The following is a 21941-nucleotide window of genomic DNA, read 5'->3' on the forward strand; positions in this document are numbered from 1 at the left end:
AGATGTTGGAATCGGTTCATCTGGCAAGATCAAACATACACATTTCAACTTACTTAAATGAACTTCAACTTACTTTTTCTTTTGTTTTGTTTTTTTCTTGTGTGTATGTGTGTCAGGGATGAGCTTTTTCGTCAGAGTCTTTCTCGACTCAGGGAGCAGGTCGTGAAAGCCAACACCTTGGTGAGAGAAGCCAACTTTTTGGCAGAGGAGATGAGCAAACAGACTGACTATCAGGTCACCCTTCAGATTCCTGCAGCCAACCTCAGCGCTAACCGCAAGGTCAGACCCCTGAAAACTCAGCAGTCATACGTAACAGAAATACTGTATGGTATCTCATTGTTACTGATTTTATTGTCATTTGTTTAGGCCTTTAGGCTGGACATTTCAAGGTGTCACTATCTACTAAAACATAATTAAAAGTTTATAGTTGTAAAGAAGTATCTAAACTATTCATCCGTTTTTATATAGCGTGGAGCGATAGTGAGCGAGCCAGCCATCCAGGTGCGCCGGAAAGGGAAGGGAACTCAGGTGTGGACCATTGAGAAGCTGGAGAACAAACTGGTGGACATGAGAGACCACTACAGGGACTGGAAGGAAGGCACAGAGGAGATAGTAAGAAACAGATGACCAGAAACAGGAAAAAGAAAAATGCTAAGTAGATTTTAAGATTTTGTTAACTGGATTATTGTATCTATTCATCTGTTTTTCCAGTATAACAAGGCAAACAGTAAGCACTGTGACCCATTTTATGAGGCGCAAGAGAACCATAACCTGATAGGAGTGGCCAACATCTTTCTGGAGTGCCTTTTTCATGATGTCAAACTGCAATATGCTGTCCCCATCATCAGCCAGCAGGGAGAGGTAAGGGTACACCATAAAGATATTAATACAGAGATGAATTATTCATGGTGCAGCTTTCCACTATTCCTATTACAGGAAGTCTGTATGAAAGTATTATAGACAATATATCAAATTAAAGAAAATGAATAATGTACTACTCGAAATGTATTACCACAAAGTCCAGATGTTTATTTTAAAGAATGAGCATATGCAAACTTTTGTTTCTGTTTCTGTTTGTATATCAAGGACATTTTGGACATTTTTTTAAATTGGGGAGATGATTTCTGTCTCCCCCCTGTGTGGACAGGTAGCAGGCAGGTTGCATATTGAGCTTATGCGAGTCAGTGGAGCTGTACCTGAGCGCCTTTGCGGGGGAGACGACTCGTCAGAGAACTCCAGTGAGAGTAGCTGCTACGAAGTCATGGACACCAACGGGGAGATCGTCCACATGGCCAAGAGGCTCAGCTGCAGGGTATGAGCAACATGTCCGAGACATACTGATGACTTCCACAGTATATCAACACTCAGTTACTCAGCTTCATCTTGTCTATGTGTGTCTTTGCTGCAGGTGCGCATCAGGGAGGCGACGGGGCTGCCTCACAACCTGTCCAACTTTGTCTTCTGTCAGTACACCTTCTGGGAGCATGGGGAGCCCACTGTGGCTCCTCCAATGGTCAGCCCAGACAGACCTTCCCCTCGGAGCCCGGAGGCCCAGTTCACTGTCCAGTTTGATCACTGCAAGGTGAGAAAAAGGAGCTGCTGATTGTTTCAAACTGATGTTAATGTTAATGCTTTCGTTAGTTACTTTTATATGAAAATTAGCTCCACTACAACACCCTTGTCTGTGTGCAGGACTATGTTGTACATGTGACAGATGAGTTTTTGGAGTTTATATCAGACGGAGCGTTGGCAATAGAAGTGTGGGGTCACCGCTGTGCTGGGAACGGACGTTCACTCTGGGAGTTGGATGCATTAGAGGCCAAGACCCAGACGCTTCGAGACAGGTAAATGTGTCACATGTTGCGCTGACAGACAAACACAGACTTTTACACGTCACTAACTTTGGCTGCTGCACGTTCAAGGTGGAGTGAGGTGTCTCGCAGGATCGATCTGTGGGTCTCCATCCAGGAGCTGAACGAGCAGGGAGAGTATTCGTCTGTGGAGCTGCATCCTGGAAAAGACATCAGCACAGGAGGAGTCTTCCAACTCCGCCAGGTCAGAGACAAACTATGAAGACGTTTCCGTTTGGCCAGACTGGCTGCACTACATCAAAACACACAGTTCAGAGGATCATAACTAATTATGTAATTATGAACGGCCATGTTCATGTAGAAATGTGAGCGTGCGGTGCTGGAAGCATCGCATTGATATTGAATTATGGGGATTTGTCCAAGCAGGGTCACTCCAGGAGACTGCAGGTGTGTGTGAAGCCGGTCCAAAATTCAGGCACTCTGCCTCTGCTGGTGGAGGCAGTGCTGTCTGTCTCTATTGGCTGCGTGTCGGCTCGCTCCACCAAACTACAGAGACCCCTTGACAGCTACCAGGTCTGTGAAACACAAAAACACATTTTTGCATACACACACATACACACAAGCTTATTTAGACTTAGACTATGAACCTGTTGTGTTAACATAAAAAAGGATGATGTATGTAATTGTTTCTGCATTAAAACAGAACAGTGTTTTGGGAACAGGATGCTCATTTCAAGCCAGTGAAATACAATATTATGCTGATTCGACCAAAGTATGTTTGGTCTGTCTTGGGTTTCGTGCCATGGCTGGTTCATTTGGGTAGCTGGCAGTGGGTATAAAGAAGGCCAAGGAATGTACAAACTCATTAGTGTCTTGTTAGTCCTGTTAACATGGGTTGGCATGCCTAGATGTTGACAGGAAGCAACAGCGTGATGAATTGTAAATAGTCACAGAATCTTTTTTAAAAAAGTCCACTTACAGGATAATTGAAATAATACATCTTGGGGCTGACTATTGTTCTTACAGGCATTATTACTCAAAAGCATATGCTTAGCTGAACAAGTTTTTAGTTGACGAAGACCTTGAAAATGTAAGCAGACACTTCCTAGAGATTCCTGAACAGTTACATCAATGGTTTTGCTCTGAGCTGTCATGTCAGGGCTTTTTGTGGTTCCCCGCATTTGACTGAGTGTCTTCTCTCCTGCCAGAGAGAGGTGGAAGACGATATGGATAGTTATCAGGTACCATCTCAGTCTCCTCCTGCTGCTACTCCCCTTGTAGTTCACGCTGCAGCATGATGGAAACCAACTGATCGTGTGTTTTTGCGACTAGGCCTGTTGCTGAGGGCATGTGAGGAGGAAGGCAGAGGGCTGTGCCTCTCCCGACTAAAGGAGTGCTTTATTAAACACTAGCTGCACATGTGGATGAATTCTGATGCTGTAATTATCAATCACACCAACCATTCTTTGGCAGCCCTGTGTGCAAAATACAGTTCCACCCATGGCTGAGCTCCCAGCCAGCAGTCTGTCTGCCAGGGATCTTGTCCCACTCTCTCTCTTGCCTTTCTCTCAGGTTGTGCACACTAATGCTACTGTCTGCTTATCACTACTGAAAAGCCGCAGGAACAATAAGCGTTCTCCTAATCACGTGGGCATTGCATGGCTGCATGATTTACAGAACTTTGCATGGTGGGAGTGTGCTGATGTCAGAAGCATGAAATGGTTGGCTTTGAGGTCTGTTGGTTATTCTGGAAGTTGCAGAGGGGAATCTGCTCTCTGAGTGATCTGCTGTGCATCCAGGTAGGACTCTGGGTGGCTGTGTCTGCATGTGAGGACATGCATGCAAGTGTGTATGTGTGAATGGATGTGTGTGAATTGCAAAGGGGTTAAAAGGGAGGTATTATACTGTATGCGGGTGTGTTTTCATAATCTGACCATAATCGTTTTCAGCCAAAAATACAGATCTGGAGGCTTTTTAACACCTTTGATGTGGGAACTCTTATCAGGATTAGCTTTCTCTTGGCTTTCCTAAAATATTAGCGGCAGATGTGGAACTCCCTCAGACAGGTCAGCCCTGTGCACCCTTGCCGTTCCCTGTGCACCCTTAGCTGTGCCTTGCAGCCAGTCCTCCGCCTCACTAAGCCAGTTGGCTTTGATTCTGGTCTCTGTCTGGTTCCAGGAGGAGGATCTCAACTGTGTTAGAGAGCGCTGGTCAGAGGCCCTGATCAAACGGCGAGAGTACCTTGATGAACAAATCAAGAAAATCATCAATAAGCATGGTGAGTCCGGAGCCATATGTTACAGCTACCACTCTCTCACTGAAGGGCTTTTTGTGTTTTCTGCCACCAATTGCATTCTCTTTTTTTGTCTTTTCTTTCTCTGCTGTGATGACAACCTTCTCTTCCTCACTTTGTGTATCTAGAAAAGTCAGAAGAGGATATTGAGCGTGAAGCTCGGCTGGTGGAGCAGTGGGTTGGCTTGACTGAAGAGAGAAACACTGTGCTGGTACCTGCACCTGGTAGCGGCATCCCTGGAGCTCCTGCAGACTGGTAAAAAAAAACAAAAAAAAACACCACATTCCCAGACTCCCATACAAATGTCAGATTCACTTCATTTGCAGCTCTTTGCTTTTTTTCCCCACCATTAACCTTGTTTTCAACTGCTTGTAGGACTCCACCTGCAGGAATGGAAGCTCACATCCCTGTTCTCTTCCTGGATTTGAATGGTGAGGCAGCTTTTACATCAAATGATATTACACACACGCAGTTTCCTTCAAGCTTTATGTGCGCTAAATATCTTTTGTCCCATCAGCGGATAATCTGACAGTAAATGAGCAGCTGACCGGCCCACATGCTGCAGGCGTTAACTCTATCCTGCCCAAGGAGCATGGAAGCCAGTTCTTCTATCTGCCCATCATCAGGCACAGTGATGAGGAGGTGAGAAATGGCTTTGAATGTACTGCCCTCCTGTGGCCGAAAAGGTAACGCCACACACGTTGAAATGGGTTTTTTTTTGAACTCCTGCTTCAATAGGCATGGCAGAAGACTCTTAAGAAAGGCACATGGTTGGGTAACTGTGTAAGGAGTTGCTTTAAGACAGTGTGCTCATTCAGCTGTAGATTCAGAGATGTATTAAAGTATTGGCTTTTCCATAGCTTCTTCTTCTACTAGTCGTTTAAAGTGTATTTTTGTAAAAAATCAATTGATGTTTTGTTGTCTGTAGTTTTAAAAAGGCCCCATACCTACTTCTGTTGATTTTACCACTTGAATTGTTGCTACAGTAGAAGTTATCTTCCACAGATAATCACAAACAGACAAAAGCACTCTAGGGCAACATCTTTTTTCCTACAATTATGTGCATAATTGAACAATTACATGTAATTTCATGGGCAGCAGTATTCATGTAAGCAAGCATTTAAACTTAAAGTCATCTTAATTCCTTTTTCTTTGATGTCGAGCAACAGTGGTAACCAAACACTAATCACTGCCCCATTTACTGCGCTAAAGTGTCATGAGATGGAGATTTTTCTGCTCATTAGCCAACTGCTACAAACCCAAAGTTACAGTGCACTGAAATGACTGTATTTCACGACTGCTTGTGCAGTTAAAGCCTCACGATTATGGAGCAACACCAATGAAACACAAGTCTTCTTATTCACCAGGTGTCTGCAGTGTGCTCCTGGGACTCATCCATCCATGATTCTGTGCACCTCAACCGGGTCACGTCCCCTAACGAGCGCATCTACCTGATCATCAAAGCCACGGTGCAGCTCAGCCACCCTGCCTCCATGGAGCTGGTGCTTCGCAAGAGGATCGCTGTCAATATCTACAACAAGCAGGTTAATACAAGAGGGATCAGATTTTATCAGGAGGAGGGTGGTCCACAGTGGAGATGAGGTTTACGGCAAGGTTAATATGATCAAAATGATTTTGATATTTTCTTCTACAGAGTTTCACACAGAGTCTCAAGAGAAGAATGTCCCTAAAGAACACGCTTTACTCCTGTGGTGTAACCTATGAGATTGTTTCCAACATACCAAAGGTACAACTGGCTCTCTGCTAAAATTCTTCCTTCTATTGATATATCTAACATAACCTGCTTTCCACATTTGGAGTATAATCTCATCAGATATCTCTGTCTGGTCACCCGCCTTGTCAGGCCTCAGAAGAGCCAGAGGAGAGGGAGACCTTGGCCCTCATGGCTGCTCGCGGGGACAGTGAGGAAACTCAGGATGGAGAAACCTACATAGAGAAATACACACGGGGAGTTCTGGAAGTAGAGAACATCCTCAGTCTAGAGAGGCTACGACAGGTATAATTGCTGAATTGTGAGGTGCTGATGTTTAAAAAAAAAAGTAGCTATGACTTGGTGCGCAGTAAATAATTCATCCATATAAAGATGCACCTTGTGTTGTTTATTATCTACAGGCTGTGACAGTGAAGGAAGCGCTCGCTGCCAAGGGGAGACACTTAAGAAGGAGTCTCAGCACACCAAATGTACAGCATGTAATGAACACATCACTCACTGCACTACTTCATGAACCACAGGGAAATCATTGTTTCACATTAAAATAATACAGCTTGTATCACTGATAACATGTTTTTTTCTTGCTCTCCAGTCTTCATGTAGTAAAACAGATCTGATGGCTTGTGAGGATGAGGACTGTAAGGTATGCTTTAACAACATATGAATCACATTTTTTAAAAACTACAATGTAAAACTGTGGTTAACTTTTCTTGGAGAAAATAAATCAAGTTGCTTGTTTGAGGTGGCAAATTAACGTAATATATTATTATGATATTTGTTGAAATGCATTGCTTCTTTGTTGGCCACAAGTGCTTCTTTGATAATAAAAATCACTTATTTTTTCTCCCATTTTACACGAGGGAGCCTCTTAGCTGCAACTTTACTTTAACATCATGACTCTGGCCAATATAACCTGTATGTTACTGTCTAGGACCACTGCGATCATGTCGACAGCTCCAACCTCAATCCCCAGGACGGCTCCCTTTGCGGCACACCAATCAAAAGCAAGGAGAACCCAGGTAAACAACAACAGATGCACCACATGTGGAACAGCTGCATTGTGTTTATGTTGCTACGTTATAACTCTGAATGTTTCCATACAGGCTTAGTTCCAGAGAGTCCAACCTTTTTCAACTCAAGCCCCTTCAAGGTCCTCTCCCCTCAGCCGCCTAAGTTCCTCAAGTCTCTGCTGCCTGTTAAAGAGGAGAACAAGGCGAAGAAAGCCTTGGAGGCCCAGCCGCTGCTGGGACAAGAGGTAAGGAAGGAGTTTAACTCTCCCTCAAGAGGGAAGTATTTGCGTCTTTTATCATGTTCCCCATTCGACTTTTTCCTCAATCCCATGTATCATCTGTCAAACACCATTTTTACATTTTCCCATGTCACTCATCATATCAAATTACATTTCCACATGTTAACAATATTGACAGTGACAAAAAAAAATACTAATTGTCTAAAGCTGTGGCTTTGCTGTTGTGTGACTGGTTGAAAAAAAAACTAAATGATGGCATCATCCACAGTGTCTATGTCACTGTATTGAAATGAAAGAGCATGACGTCAACTGGGGATAGCCACAACACTAAACAGGACAAAGCTGTGCTATAAAGTCTTATGTCTAATTTTGTTTGTGATGATTAGATTTTCCAAATAGTTTGTGGCTGTTCCAACTATTTAAACTAACCTTGCATATTTGTTTTCATCTGTGCTTGAAGTGGACTAAGACAGGCGCTTTACAGATCAGATAAGTTCGTGGCAGGGAAGCTGTGGTTGGCACGTGTGGTTAGCCTCCAGCTACCAGCAAAATGCTTCAGCAAGGTAGTGTGAAAGCAGCAGCAATGAAGTGAAAGTGAGGGGGGATGTTATGAGTCAGGACACTTCAAGCACTGTTTTTTTTTTAAATATTAAACTGCATGGCACTAACTGTGTAACTGGCCTGCCCAGCTCCATGCATGCTGTGTGTGTGTGTGTGTGTTTGAAGTGTGTGTTATTGTTCCAACCCATCCGCAGAGCATGCGCTCATGTGTGGACAGCCCTGCACTGCTCCCCCCTCCCTGCCCCTGGCGCAGACCCAGGGCAGGCAGCGAGGGCCACTGCAAGCCTTCCACCTCCACCTCCACCTCCACCTCCACCCCTACCTCCACTCCCACCAGCAGACAGCTCAGCCACACACTGCCACGCACTGCTGTAAGTGCTACACACACCAGCACACACTGCTCTTGAGGTTTACTGTAAGAGTTTTACACCTGTCACTCACTGACATGCTGCACGCTCACACTGCTGTACAGTAAGTATCACCCTTACACGTGTACACACTCTCACACTTTGCTTTAAGGATTCAGCTAGTCTGTGTGCTGGTGCCGGTGAGTTTCTCTATGCAGCATTGAGAGTCAAAAACTCTAGCAACAATGTGTCACACCAGCTATTGCGGTCATGTACTTGTGTAAGCAAACGAGCCAAATTTAGAATGGAAAACTTAAGATCATTGCTTGTTAATTGAACATTGCATGAAACTTTGAGGTTGGTGTCCTAGCACAGAATCCAGTAAGTCAAAATCTCTCTATATAAAGCAAGGAATCACTGTATGTATGTTTGTCCTTCGCATATCTCGAGAACCGTTCATCTGATCTACTTCATACCTGGCAGGTGTATTGCTGGGGAATAAAGGAAGTGCAATGGTAATGTGTGAAGTTGTTTGGATGAGTGGTTCTCGAGATATGCCAAGGACAGACATACATGCAGACAGAGATTCCTTGCTTTATATAGAGAGATTTTAACTATTTAAACTAACCTTGCATGTTTGTGCCATCCGATGCCGCTTTGTGATTGTAGTTTTTATAGTCTGTGCAAGTGTGAAACTTTTGTTCAGTTTATTGATAATAAGAACAAGGGATACAGTTACAGCAACCTATTTATATATATATATATATATATACACATATACATATATATATATTTTTTGAGATTAAAATTGCATATGGTTATTGCAGAGTTTTAGTTTCTATTGCAATTGAAAACTCAAGATGAAGTGGACTGGACACATAAAAATACATTCCTAACACTGGACAAAACATTAAAAATAATGGCTGATAGAAAATGAAGCACTTGAACTTTTTCCTTCATCAAAGAGGACATTGTCCAACATCTTATACATAATATTTAGATTTCAAAAAAGTTGCAGACAGGACTATTATTATTATTAAGATAATATTATATACTGAGACATTTATAGACATAATAGAAATGTTGGCACAAGTCTAATCTATTCTTTTATTTTAGAGCCCTTCTGTTTTTCACATTCCCCATGTTACGACGTTTTCCTCTCTCAAAGCCCAACATCACAAGTAGACCGATAGATTTATATTGCCAATTTTCCAAGCCAATGTTTTTCAGCAGTTTAAGTAGGAACTATTTCAAATTTGATGAAGTGGCTAACATTGTGGATATAGTGCTGTACAGCCTCACACTATTTCACTCTTATCTGTTAATTTGGCTCAACAATATTTAAGCGCATGCCTGTGACTACAATGGCACAGATGTAAACACCTTAAAGCAAATTGTGCCACATCATCAGTGAAAGCCAAAAAATCATACACTTTTTTAATGTTCCATTATCACATTCTACACCATTGTTCATTGTCTTCATTCTCTGTTAAAATTGTGTTTATATATAAGCTAAAGCTCCATACAGGCTACAGCTGACATTGTATCCGGTGGGATTTGTCTTTTGTCCTGCTGCTGTTGTTTTTATCAGCAGGACTCTGAAGATGAGGAGACGGTAGACATGAGTCTGAATATGGAACGGGGCCCTCAGGACCACAGCAGCTTCCAGCCGTACATCCCAGAGGACTTTGCAAACTTTGAGATCTACAACGCCACTCTGGAGAGCCAGGAGGGCTTTCTACCCTCCCGTTCTGATTTGAAGGGAAGCCGATGTGGAGTTGGAAGCGGAGAGAGAGAGGTGTCTCGAAGCCCCACCGCCAGCAGCTGCACTAGTGGTTACTTTTCACACAGTGCCTCCAACGCCACGCTGTCTGACATGCCTTTCAGTTCCAGCGAGAGCTCTGACCACCTCAGCTGCACCTCCAGAGATTCCCATGACCCCCTCGGCTGCCCTGCCGTAAGAGGCTGCACCCAAACCAAAAGTGTTTCTGCAGGGAGTGACGCCCAGCAACCTCCTCACTCAGCGGGTGGGGCTCAGGATCCGCTCGTCCGCTCCTCGCCTGTCAGTATTTCTAATTGCACAGACAAGCAGAAAACATTCCATCTGCCTCAAAACTGTGTTCTCAGTGCCAGCCAGGAGTTCACAGACTTTAAAGGGGCTGATGATACTGTAGGAGAGGGCGATTTGGCACGTTTTACAGAGGAATGGGAGCAGGAGGGTTTGGAACTCTCTACAAACCAGATGAAGAAACCAGATAATACAGAAACATGTGACACTGGTGATCAACATGCCTCTGATGTTTCTGGTATTAGCAACACGTCTAATCCTGAAAACGCTTCAACTGCTACATGCAAATGTCCTAATAGTAACGTCTCCGTTAGTGCAGCTGTGCCCTGCCCTAACACAACTGTTTGCACTTCAGTCAGAGACTCTGACAACATCCCAGCTGCATCGCCAACCCTAATAACTCCTGCATCAGTCCCACCTCCAGCATCACCATCGCCGGTCACAACTTTGCCCACAGCCCCATCATCTGCCCCAGCTCTGGGAGGAGGAGGAGAACCTCCGATCCGGGAACCAGCACAGGGGGATCTCCCCCACGGAAGTCCCTGTCCCAGTCCAAACCCCAGCAGTGCTGAGCCCTCGGGGGACTCCAGCGGGGATGAGAGTACCCCCGTGGCTCAGCTTCCTGACTGGATGGCCCCCGGGGAGCAGGTGTGGGTGGGGAAGAGGAGAGGAATAGTCCATTATGTTGGAGGGGTGGAGTTTGCCAAGGGGATCTGGGTTGGTGTGAAGCTGGACCTGGCAGTGGGTGAGTCATTTAAGGACCAATGCATCCACATGGTAGATATTTTCAAGTGATAAAGTAACAAGAAACTTACGTAGTTGGTCTACTAGACAGCACTGACAAGTTTATTTTTCAACTGTTTCAACTCTCACACACTGTCTCTTACTGATAGAATATTTATTAGTTTACCTTCATCAGGTATAAACTTTGTAATGAGTATTTCTCATTTTTATTCAAGTTATGCTTTCATTCAACACACCTCAGGTCACATATTCAGGTGTGCAGAGACTTCTAAACTGTTAAATGTCCCACCCAGTACATATCATTTTGAATTCTGTAACAACAAAATTTAAGGGATCCTCATCAAAAATATCTATACAGCATTCACAACAGGTAATACAGTAGTATCCGCCTTAAAGCCCATTTCAGATGGCATTGTGCTTTAGTGGTGACTATTTTCAAACAAGTAGATACGAGTTAATGTAGCATAGACACCAAAAGTTGTAAAAGTTAATATAGGAGATTTATGCAAGAAAGAATCGTTTAACCATTATAGGTTTCTGGTTTGATAGTCATCAACAGACTGACTTGTGGTTGTTTTTTTAAGGTATTACACACAGAGAGCAAGTGGCTTTTTCTTTTGTTTATTAATATGTGTGACATAGTATGAAGTTTCAGAAGTCAAACTCAAATCAATTATGCTTGACCCTCCCACAGGTAAGCACAACGGGACTGTCCAGGGAAGAGTGTACTTCCGCTGTCCCCCAGGCCACGGCGTGTTCGTGAAACCATCTCGTCTCACCAGAGGACCGCCCTCCATGGACACAGAACCCCAGACTCTGATCAGATAGGACCCAAAGAAGGACCATCTTTCTGAGGTTCTCAGATTCAGTGCCTATGGGTTAACTGCAAGCTGACTTCATAACGCCTCCTCTTTTCCATCCCTGTTACCACCTCTCAAGCTCTGAGCTGACGTATTCTTTAGGCGTGTCTGCTTTCCCTAAAGCATATCTGACCTGTGCATTTAATGAAGGTATATCCTAATTACTGTTCACTGAAAATTCACTATGCACATATCTGAGTTTTCTATATGGTGATATTTTTGATAGAGAACCTAACTTTTAACTGGGAGTCCACATGGAAATATTACCCACATACATTTTCTTACATTGGTTTCTGAACATTATATATAATATTTTTATAAGACAATGCATCCTCCCCTGAGGCTCATAGTGGAATAATCTGGGATATGAAGATTAAGAATGTACTACTGTTAATAAACATTGATATTTACATCAATATGATATGTCAGGGGTAACCAAAGAACTACGGTTCCGTATCTGCTGTTATGAGTAATGTGTTATTTTTCTAATGTACGGTATGTGGAGGCATACACTATATATCGATGTGCCCAAGTAAAGCTTAGTGCCATATCTCTAGGAGTGATGCCACGTACCCTGAACAGTGAACAAATCTGCAAAAACCTGAAACGCTTTCAGTGTTTGACTGCAGTTATGTTAAATTATCCTGTTGAAGTACTGTAACACTGTGGATGAAATAATCCCCATTCAGCATGAGACTGTTGCTGTTTTGAACGCTTGCACTGGAAAGGATTCTTGGAGAGTTCACAGACTGTCTTCCATAACTGGACTGATGAAACGATCCCTGCGTGCTTCTAACCGAAGGGACTGAAGAACCGTGTATCATCACTTTAATATGCCGAACGAAGCAGCTAGGCTTTGTCCGAGGCTTGGATATACTGATGCCTTATTGCCCTGTTTCCATAAAGGCAGGCACATAAACCCCCAGACTACTCAATGAACAACTTGCCATAACAAGTTCACTGAGTTTAAAAAAAAATAACAAACTGTATGGACCTGAAACCTGTGTATGTATATCATGAAGCCCATAGGCATTCAAAATGCCACCCAGCCTCACTGACTGACTGATTGAATACCTTTTGAATGGATTGTCCATCTGCATTTTATATGTTAACAGACTTGTGTATGTAACACCACATGTTTAAAAGGTACTTGATAATGCATTTTTTTTCACATGGAGGATTGGATGAATGGGTGAAGGACTGTATCAGGTTACAGAAGATGAAAGTAGTGTAGTTAACGGAGAAAAGTTGTCCTATGAACATATATTTTTATGGAAAGTGGTGAACTGTGGAACTGACTAGAAATAGTTGAATATTCAAGCTGTAATTTCACGTAAATGAAAGAAACCCAACCTTACTTTAAAGAAGAGATCAAAGCTGCTCTCCCTCATAAGGAGTTGTAAATAGAAATGTATTTGAAAATAGTATTTACACTATTATAATGTACAGAATTGTATTTATATTGTATCTCAAACTGTTTTAATTGGTACAAAATGTTCTAGAATAGAACATTTACAATCAACCTGTTGTGTCGCCTCTTCATTTGGCTCAAGCCGACCATGTTTGCAGTTAAATATCTTAGTATATTTTAACAGTATATCATAATATATGATAATATTTTAGTATAGCAGACATTGGGTATTAATTATATTAATCCATTATAATTATGAACATTTTATTGTGCTTCAAAATGAATTTGTGATGGAAACAATTTTTGCAAAGTGAAAACGAAATGGAAACTTTATTAGAAAGATGAACATGAGGATCTACTGTGCAACAAAAACATCACATTATACTCACTTGCTGGTAGAGTCTTATTTTTCATGTGTATGAAATTTGTCATTTAAAATGTAAAATATTTTCAACATGAGGCTAATGTTGCCTGTCCTGTTGGGGGATTATATTCCCAGGTTCCTTACATTAACATTTATTCATTTGGCAGATGATATTGTCCAAAGTGATATACAGATGAGGTACAGTTCAAGCTGAACACTAAATTGTAGAACTTCAAAGTTTGGAGTGACATTGCAGGAGCAGTGTTGCATTTGTCAGTTGTCAGTTGTTCAGTTTTATGTTGTCCCCTGTGATTTCTTATGGTTCAGGAGATGTCTCCAAAATCCCAAATCAGAAGGACACTGGGATAATAAGTTGATACCTTAAGTGTATAAAAAGAGTGAATAGATCTGCAAAATAGATTTTGCTGTGACTGGAATTTGATTATGTGCATATATTGTTGAAAAACAACTATTTTGCATATTTAGCCAAAGATAGCATAACTTAATTTATGTTATAATAGATTGCATGTAACATGAACATGTGCAAGAGTCACATACGGTGTAATACTTTAGGTAAGTACTGTAGACATTACAAACATGCCTTCTGTAAGAGCAGTACTGTTTCCTTTACAATGTCTCCTGGGTGAGATTTCAGTGTACGACTAAAATGTTTCCTGTCACTGGCAGATTTATGGTCCCCTGGAACTTCACCCGTCTGTGGCTGATGTGAAGATAAACAACACAAACATACAAACATGTTGTCCCCGACAACTAATCCAGGCACCTGTAGGCCAGTCATTTGCCCTAGTGCCCCATGGCCTTATATTCTTTCAAATCTGGACCAATTATTGGTGGTAAACATTGTCAAAATGCATAATCCTACCAAGTTATCTCATAATTGGTGCCAGAGATGTAACATTTGAGTCAACTGATATTTATTATAGTGCCCCCACTGGTTCAGTTTGTGTAATTTTCAAATGTTTTTCTTTCTTTCTTTTTTTTTTTGGTGCAATTGACAGACACAACTTGATCCATAGCAACAACTACAGATACTACTGTAGATTTACAATGCATTGATTAATTTGCAGGATTGGGAGTTTGTTAAAATATTTTTTTATTAGTCTTGTCAATTCATGTAGTTTTTAAGAAAAAAAGCAAATTAATTCATTAATCAGCAATGTCATACAGTATGCTGTTGGGCTAATAAGAGACCTGTGATCAAGGCCACTGAGGCCATGTCTTTGGTCATTTTTCTGGGACTTTGTGGGTTTAAGTAACCTCTTGAAAGTTTCACCTTTTCCACAACAGACAATTTAACTTGTGACAGAAGGAAAAGCACAGGTGTACCTAATAACATTAACGAGGGCTCAGTTCTATTTAAGTGTCACAGTAAGCTTAGACTCTATGACAGCAATCATTAATTTTGTTATTTACACCTGTGTTTTTCCTACTTTGACATTATGTCTTAAGTGAAAAAGACCTGTTGAAAAGCTATAACATGATGGCTGTTTTATTGATTTAAGTAGCATATATATATATATATATATTTAAATTCAACTTAACCAACTTCAATTTAATTATTATTAAGGTTAAAGCTTTAAAACAGCATTTAGACTGTATGTTGGGGAAAAAATAACTTACTTACTTATTATAAATGAAAACTTAATTGGACAAATAAAATATGACAAATCCAAATAATTATTACTGTATTTGTTCAGTACTTACTCAGTATATTTACATTTGACTACTATTAAGGATTTTTCCCCACCAACATTTGGTGGTATGTAGGCTTTAAAACAGCATTTAGAAGAAATGAATACTTAAGTGGAGAAACAAAATATGACAAATCCAAATAATTGAGAGACTGTATTTTTACCATCTGGTAGAGGTGATGGTGGTTTGCATCAGTACTTTAAAAATCCTAGATATGAGCCTGGTAGTGGTTTTCATGTTGACTGCATTCATTTCTGCTGTGGCCTAAAAGTCAAACTTTAAAAATCTTACTTGTCTTAACCCACGTGACAGCTCCTGTGTGATTGATATCAACTTTCATTTTTTTTAATCCATGCCACTGTTTCGGCAGCTGTGTGACAGAGCAGACCGAACACAGTGAGTGTGGTGGTGGGGATCATAGGGTGGAGTTAAAGTATCTGTGTCTCACTCACACACACACTGGGAAACCTCCCACAACCAACTAACAGGTGTCCCCCTCCTCCTCCTCCTCCTCCTCCTCCTGCTGCTGCTCCTGCTTCAGAGCCACAGACACATTACAGAGGGGCTGCCTGTCCGCGTCACACACTCTCTCCCTAAACTCGCTTTTCTTGACTTTATCTGACCTTAAAACTTGCAGGAAATCACTTTTTTTTAAATATTTATATATCCACACAAATTATGCACTCGGCACAGAAAGACACCACCTTCACCAAGATCTTTGTGGGAGGTCTTCCTTATCACACAACGGACTCGAGTCTCAGGAAATATTTCGAGGTATTTGGAGACATCGAGGAGGCTGTGGTCATCACTGATCGGCAGACGGGGAAATCCAGAGGTTATGGATTTGTAAGTAACAGCCTGTTACCGGTTTTGAGTTGTCATCTCAAAGTTGCACGCACACGTGCACAGTCGGCGATAAAGTCCATTGATCCTGTATCGGCACCTGTAGAAAACAGATGTGCGTTGTTTCCTGCTGTGTGTGACGGTCAGGTTAGAAATGATTCATCTGTAGCTGTCAGAGTGGAAAAAGACTTATTGGTAACACTTGAGCAGGATAATGAAATGTGCTCAGACATTATCAAGTGTTGAAGTTTACCGCTCGTAAATAGTGTTTAAAAAGAAAAAAGAAAAAAAAAACATTTGTGGATGCCATCTGATCATTATTATGACCAAATACTGTAGTAAGGCATCTCCATGAGGTCAACGGAAAATGTTTTGCTTCTTCCAGGTGACCATGGCAGACCGGGCCTCTGCTGACCGAGCCTGCAAGGACCCCAACCCCATAATAGACGGCAGGAAAGCCAATGTGAACCTGGCCTACCTGGGGGCCAAGCCCAGGGTCATACAGCCAGGTGAGGGACTGGACCACAGTATTTTCTTGATTAATTGGTTTGTCTATTAACGATATCCAAAGAAATTTAGTTTACTATCCTGTACAACACAGAAAAGCTTCAAATTCAGACATTTGAGAAGCTAGAGCCAGCAAATGTTTGGCAAGGACTAAAACTAAAAGTTGCTGATTAATTTTTTGTCGATTTACCAATCGATTTTAATCAAATAATCGTTGCACCTTTAGACTGCAGGTTTATTTCATGGCTTAGATAATCAAGATGGCATTCAAAAACAGGACCTAAATACCTTTTTATACACTTACATGCCGGGACTGACACTGTGACATTGAGTTAAGAAAGTATTTAGGTGAAAGATAAACAAGCAAATATTCTTCTTAATATTTGGAGGATAAAATATCAGATATAAAAATGCCACTGAGGACTGACCTGCCCTTGGTTGTAGTTTTTCAATTTTCTTGGAAAGGCCAGGCAATCTTGTGAAAGTCTGAAGTTTAACAATGATCTGTTTTCATTCTAGGGTTTGCATTCGGCGTGCCTCAGATCCACCCAGCATTCATCCAAAGACCTTACGGGTATGTTGCGCTGCAGAACTTATTTTCACAAAATCTGTCGGCACAAAATAAGACAAATTTTCCTTTATGATGTTATAATCAGTTTTTTTTTGTATTATTGTATATATGTTATTTATCATTGCCTCCACCTACTGTATTAAATCCTGAGGACATGTGAGTGTTGATGTGTGCTCCTCTGCTTGGCGTTGATTGTGAAGGAAAGTGAACATTTGTCCCCCAGCTATACTGCAGGATTGACTTCATGTTGTCTATCTCTTCTCTGATCTGACAGGATCGGTAACGGTTAAAATAGCTGATGAAGGGACATGATGGTTTGAGGAATAGCTGAGTCTGCATTGGGCAGAGCGCTAAAGTGTTACCTGTATACTCTGACATACACAAACGAACTGAAATGGTGACTAGATGCATGGAAGTCTTTTTTTTTTATTTTCCAGTTTTCCATAGTACATAGATTGGTGTGTGCCTTGTTTTCAGTATGATGTGGTGTTCAGCTTAACTGTGTGCTTTATTTCTACTTGCAGTGGGGGAGGTGGTGGTGGGGGAGGGGGTGCAGGAGGTTTTTGTGCAGACTTTGTGAGTTTTGATAGGGAGTTGTAACTCTGCAATGGAGTGTTGATTCTTTTTCCCATTTAATGATTGATTTGTGCTTTAGCCTGCCGTTTATTCTGTTTTGTTTTGTTTTTATCCCCACCAGTTTTTAGTTAACATTAAGTCGATCGTGTTTTGTTGCAAAAAAAAGGGGGCTGATGATTACTCACTTGATTTTCAAAATCGATCCCCTGCAACAAAACAAACACTGGCTTGCATGTGGGAGTTTCTTTTCTGTTTCTTACCCATGATGCTGTGTTTTTTTTTTTTGTTTTCTTTTTTTGTATTAACCCATTGCTTTCACTTGTATCTTACATCTACAGGTACAAAATCCTGAGCACATTTCCTCTGATAAACCTAAAATATTCTCTATTTTGCATTTTTCTCATCGCTCCAGCTGCTGTCAGTTAACAATTACAGTTCAGGGATAATGAAAAGACACACAAACAGTGTTATCACCACAGAAAAGAACTGGTGGTGTCAACTTACTATGGCGCTCACCATTTTTAAAACAATTTTTAGATGTTACATAACTAAAGGTGTGAGTATGGATTTTTATTTGTTATCCTTGCAGTAAAGTAAATCTTTTTTATATGTACAGTCAATATGTTTAGACTCAAATGTTCACTGCGATGTAGGTTGGAGACAGAGATCTTAGCCGGTCTCTCAGGCAGCAGCTGTCGGCTACAGTGATCTCCACGGCCTCTCAAATTCAGATGGAAAATAGGAGTCAGTCAGCAGTGCTGTTAATAATGTATGGCACAGACAGGGCCGCTCGGCTGTGGACAACAGGTGGGCCGAGCCATGTGCCCATGAAGCCTTTTGGTTACGTGCTGCAGATTACCCATGTGTCCTGGTGATTTACAAAGCACCTTTATTTAGCTCTCGGCTCGCAGGACCACAAAATGTTCACCCCCATCTCTTTCAATAGAGACGGCTTAAGTCAGCTGCTCCCTTTTAACGCTTGAACTGTTAATATTCAAAATAAGCTCATGTCACAAATAAATAATACCAGCGAGATGGTTCCTGTCTCGTCAAGTTTGAAAATTATACATCTAATTAGATGTGCTGTAACTTTTCTGTGATCTAGCATCCAGCTTTGCGACAAGAGCACCACTTTTTAATCAGCCATGACACCTCCGGACTGATGATAAAGACAAGGGAGATAAATTCAAGGGAGGTCATCGAGACAGTAGAGTGGCGTAGGCAGCCATTACAGTTGACGAGTGCTCTGCCATGTGTTACTGAAGGAGAAGATCAGCTTGTCCTTTGGAGATGACAAGGGGAGCAAAAAATAGCATGCTCCCAGCCTCCCTTGTCAGTCAAGTTGGCGTGTGTATGTTTGTGTGGGGGTGTATGTCTAAAAGAGGGGGAGGGGGAACTTGTCTATGGAGAGATATAACAGTTTCACACCTGCTCCGCAGTATATTTACTGAGGGTGACTTTAACACGACTTTAAAGTGGAGCCAAATTTTACCCAGTTACCCCGGCTTGTCTTCATCCATTTATACTCTGGTCTATAAACAGAAGTTTGCTCTTCCAATGTAGATCTACTTTCACGCCACTATTTTTTTCTTTAAAATAGCTAAATGCATTTGTTTTTCTAACAAATAAACACAATGGGGCCTTTTGCAGAACCTAACACAACCAAACAACCACTTTATAAGATACTGTACAGTTAGTGCAGCAGCTACATGGACTGCATTGCAGTTGATTGGAATTTCCCATTTTTATAGACACTTAAAGCCTCATCAATATTTGTGTTTAAGGACCTAACATGTGTGGGCATGTCTGTACATGTGGTGTTGGTGTGACAGTATGTGGACAGAATAATGTCCACTTCTTTTCTTGATATGTTGTGGTGTTGTGCGATCAGCTCGCATTTTGTCAAACACAGTTTCCAGTGAGACATTGGGGTGCAGCGCTGGGCTGTGTCTTCTTTTAATGCCGTACTGTGTTTCAGATTTCAGGTGCTTTTTGAAATTAAAAGCTGCGCTTGTGTTTCCTTGTGGTTTTGCTGCTTTCTTAACTTTTCATTTCTAGGTAGGGTTTTTCAGTTGTTAATGAATGGATTTGCTGTGTTCTGAGGACTGGATTGACGTATTTGTGGCGCCTGCTTTTCAGTTTTCCAGAATTTAGTGTCAGCGTTGGACAGATAATTGGCTGCGGCTCTCCTTTGACCCTGTGTGTCTTTGTGTCCTACAGGATCCCTGCCCACTATGTCTACCCTCAGGCCTTTGTCCAACCCAGTGTGGTGATCCCTCATGTACAACCCTCTGCTGCTACGACAACAGCTGCTGCAGCAGCCACTTCCCCATACCTTGACTATACTGGAGCAGCATATGCCCAGTACTCTGCGGCTGCTGCCACTGCTGCTGCTGCCGCGGCTGCCTATGAGCAGTATCCGTATGCAGCCTCACCAGCACCGACAGGCTACATGACTACAGCAGGGTATGGGTACGCTGTTCAGCAGCCACTCGCCACTGCTGCCACCCCAGGAGCTGCCGCCGCCGCTGCTGCCTTTAGCCAGTACCAACCTCAACAGCTCCAGACAGATCGCATGCAGTAAAACATGAGAACTACCTTAGAGGAGAGAAGCAGTTGAGATCACGCGCTCCCATGAGGAGGGCAAAGTTATGAGGGAGAAGAATCTAGAGGCTGAATGACAGTTGTCACTCTCAGGTCCAAAGAACCTGAAGAAAATCACCAAAAATGTTGAGACAAATGAGGAGTTACTGTATATTTTATTCAGATGAGATCAGTATTGTCACTATTAAATATTTAATGTTAATTGAAATATACTCACTTGACCTCATTGCTGGATTTTGTATATATATATATTGCAGTGGAAAAATTCCCAAGTGCATTCATGTCTTATGATCAGGTTTCTTCCCCACTACTTTGAAAACCAAAACATGTTCATTCATATGAGTACAGTATGTTATGTCATCATGCAGTTTTCAGTATTTCATAGTTTTGGACCAGTATTTTGTTTGGTAAAGCTATGCAGATAACAATAGAAAAGTAAGTGTTTTGTTAGGATTGTTCTTTTCATAACTGTTTGGATTGAGATAGAATAGACAACCTCATCTAGTTCCCCTTTAAAATGTAATTTTTTTGATAGTAGATGAGACAAAAGGCTGAGGTGACAGCTGAAGCTGGAAAAAGCACTCACTATTCTCCCCTTTTTAAATTGCACCTCAAGTGAGCTTAAGGGGGAGAGGGGAGAAACATTGTTGAATGTGAATCTTTCATTTTGAGAAAAATGTTTCCTAATGTGCCTTTTTAAATTATGCTATTTATGTATTTATTATGGAGCCTTACAGTAATAAACCCTTTATTTTTGTGTTTATGTGTTAGTATGAAGCCTACTATAAAACATGTCCACGTGTGCTGCTGCATTTCTAATGATCAAGAGCATATGATGGATGTTTAAACTTGGTTTAATAAAGCGCTACACTGTGTATAAAGAACAAAATATGGAGTGGAAAAGTAGCAATAAGTCCAAAGCTTTTTTTCTGTTTTCTGTAGATTTACTGTTGTTGTCTCAAATAGATTCTTAATTCTTTAATGTCGCTTTTTATACTTGACCAGTTTGATAAAGGAGAGTGTAAGAACTGTTAACTTTTTAAGTTTTTGTTTTACATTTGATGTCATTTGACATTGAATGTTTTCAAATGCAAGGGCATCACCTATTTCACCTTGCATTTTGTAATGCATGACTCAAAATAATGCAAACATTTAATATGTGAAATAAAAGGAAATTTACCTCTCAATTTTTTTAATGTCTGTTTTTCTCTCAGCTTTTTACTTGTTTGAAATCATGTCACACAATGGTCATAGTTGTCAATAAAGAATAGAAATCTGTACCTGATAGCAAAATAATGCATTTATTCATCAAAACATCTACAAAAACTGCTTTTAGTGTTCTGTTATGTGCTGCCTGTGTGCAGTGGGGCAGAACACGAGTTGGCATGTTTTTAGTAGCACTACAATACAATATAAACCATCTATTATTTGATAGTGATATAATCTGTCTGACTTTTTTTAACCTCTCATGTTTCCATAACGCATATCAAAACAGAGATAGAATCCCAACTGGCAAAGATACACATCTCAGAGAAACTGAGTCACTAACTAATATTGGATTTCACGTGTTTGCAATTGATCTACACTCGAAATACTGCAGAGAGTTTGATGTTCGCCTCTGTTTACATTATAAATCAACGCAGATGTTTGTGTGTAACATGAATCCGCTCTGCTGTGACTCTTTATT

General features: G+C 41.3%; 2 protein-coding genes across 8 annotated transcripts in view; both read left to right on the top strand.

Annotated features, from left to right (window-relative positions):
- Nucleotides 1–13172, top strand: part of kif13a (kinesin family member 13A) — a 40682-nt gene extending 27510 nt beyond the window's left edge. Inside the window, exons 18-40 of one of the 7 annotated variants that reach the window (XM_042423801.1) lie at nt 117–279; nt 469–612; nt 712–861; nt 1148–1312; nt 1409–1582; nt 1693–1844; nt 1923–2055; nt 2238–2384; nt 3020–3052; nt 3990–4089; nt 4233–4359; nt 4480–4535; nt 4622–4746; nt 5472–5648; nt 5759–5851; nt 5969–6121; nt 6238–6315; nt 6429–6479; nt 6768–6855; nt 6940–7091; nt 7841–8017; nt 9585–10806; nt 11500–13172. In XM_042423801.1, coding sequence (XP_042279735.1) covers nt 117–279; nt 469–612; nt 712–861; nt 1148–1312; nt 1409–1582; nt 1693–1844; nt 1923–2055; nt 2238–2384; nt 3020–3052; nt 3990–4089; nt 4233–4359; nt 4480–4535; nt 4622–4746; nt 5472–5648; nt 5759–5851; nt 5969–6121; nt 6238–6315; nt 6429–6479; nt 6768–6855; nt 6940–7091; nt 7841–8017; nt 9585–10806; nt 11500–11633 — 3994 coding nt within the window. In that variant the 3' untranslated portion in view covers nt 11634–13172. The remainder of the gene's footprint in view (nt 1–116; nt 280–468; nt 613–711; nt 862–1147; nt 1313–1408; nt 1583–1692; nt 1845–1922; nt 2056–2237; nt 2385–3019; nt 3053–3989; nt 4090–4232; nt 4360–4479; nt 4536–4621; nt 4747–5471; nt 5649–5758; nt 5852–5968; nt 6122–6237; nt 6316–6428; nt 6480–6767; nt 6856–6939; nt 7092–7840; nt 8018–9584; nt 10807–11499) is intronic. The other 6 variants (XM_042423802.1, XM_042423803.1, XM_042423805.1 and 3 more) reach the window with 6 other exon arrangements.
- A 2436-nt stretch (nt 13173–15608) lies between these two features.
- rbm24b (RNA binding motif protein 24b) lies at nt 15609–21441 on the top strand. The gene is made up of 4 exons (XM_042423814.1): nt 15609–15999; nt 16382–16505; nt 17023–17077; nt 19871–21441. Exons 1-4 carry the CDS (start codon nt 15832–15834, stop codon nt 20232–20234), a joined length of 711 nt encoding a protein of 236 aa, XP_042279748.1. The 5' UTR covers nt 15609–15831; the 3' UTR covers nt 20235–21441.
- Nucleotides 21442–21941: the final 500 nt, after the last annotated feature.

Source organism: Thunnus maccoyii, chromosome 10 (genome assembly GCF_910596095.1).
Source record: "Thunnus maccoyii chromosome 10, fThuMac1.1, whole genome shotgun sequence".
Taxonomy (NCBI): Eukaryota; Metazoa; Chordata; class Actinopteri; order Scombriformes; family Scombridae; genus Thunnus; species Thunnus maccoyii.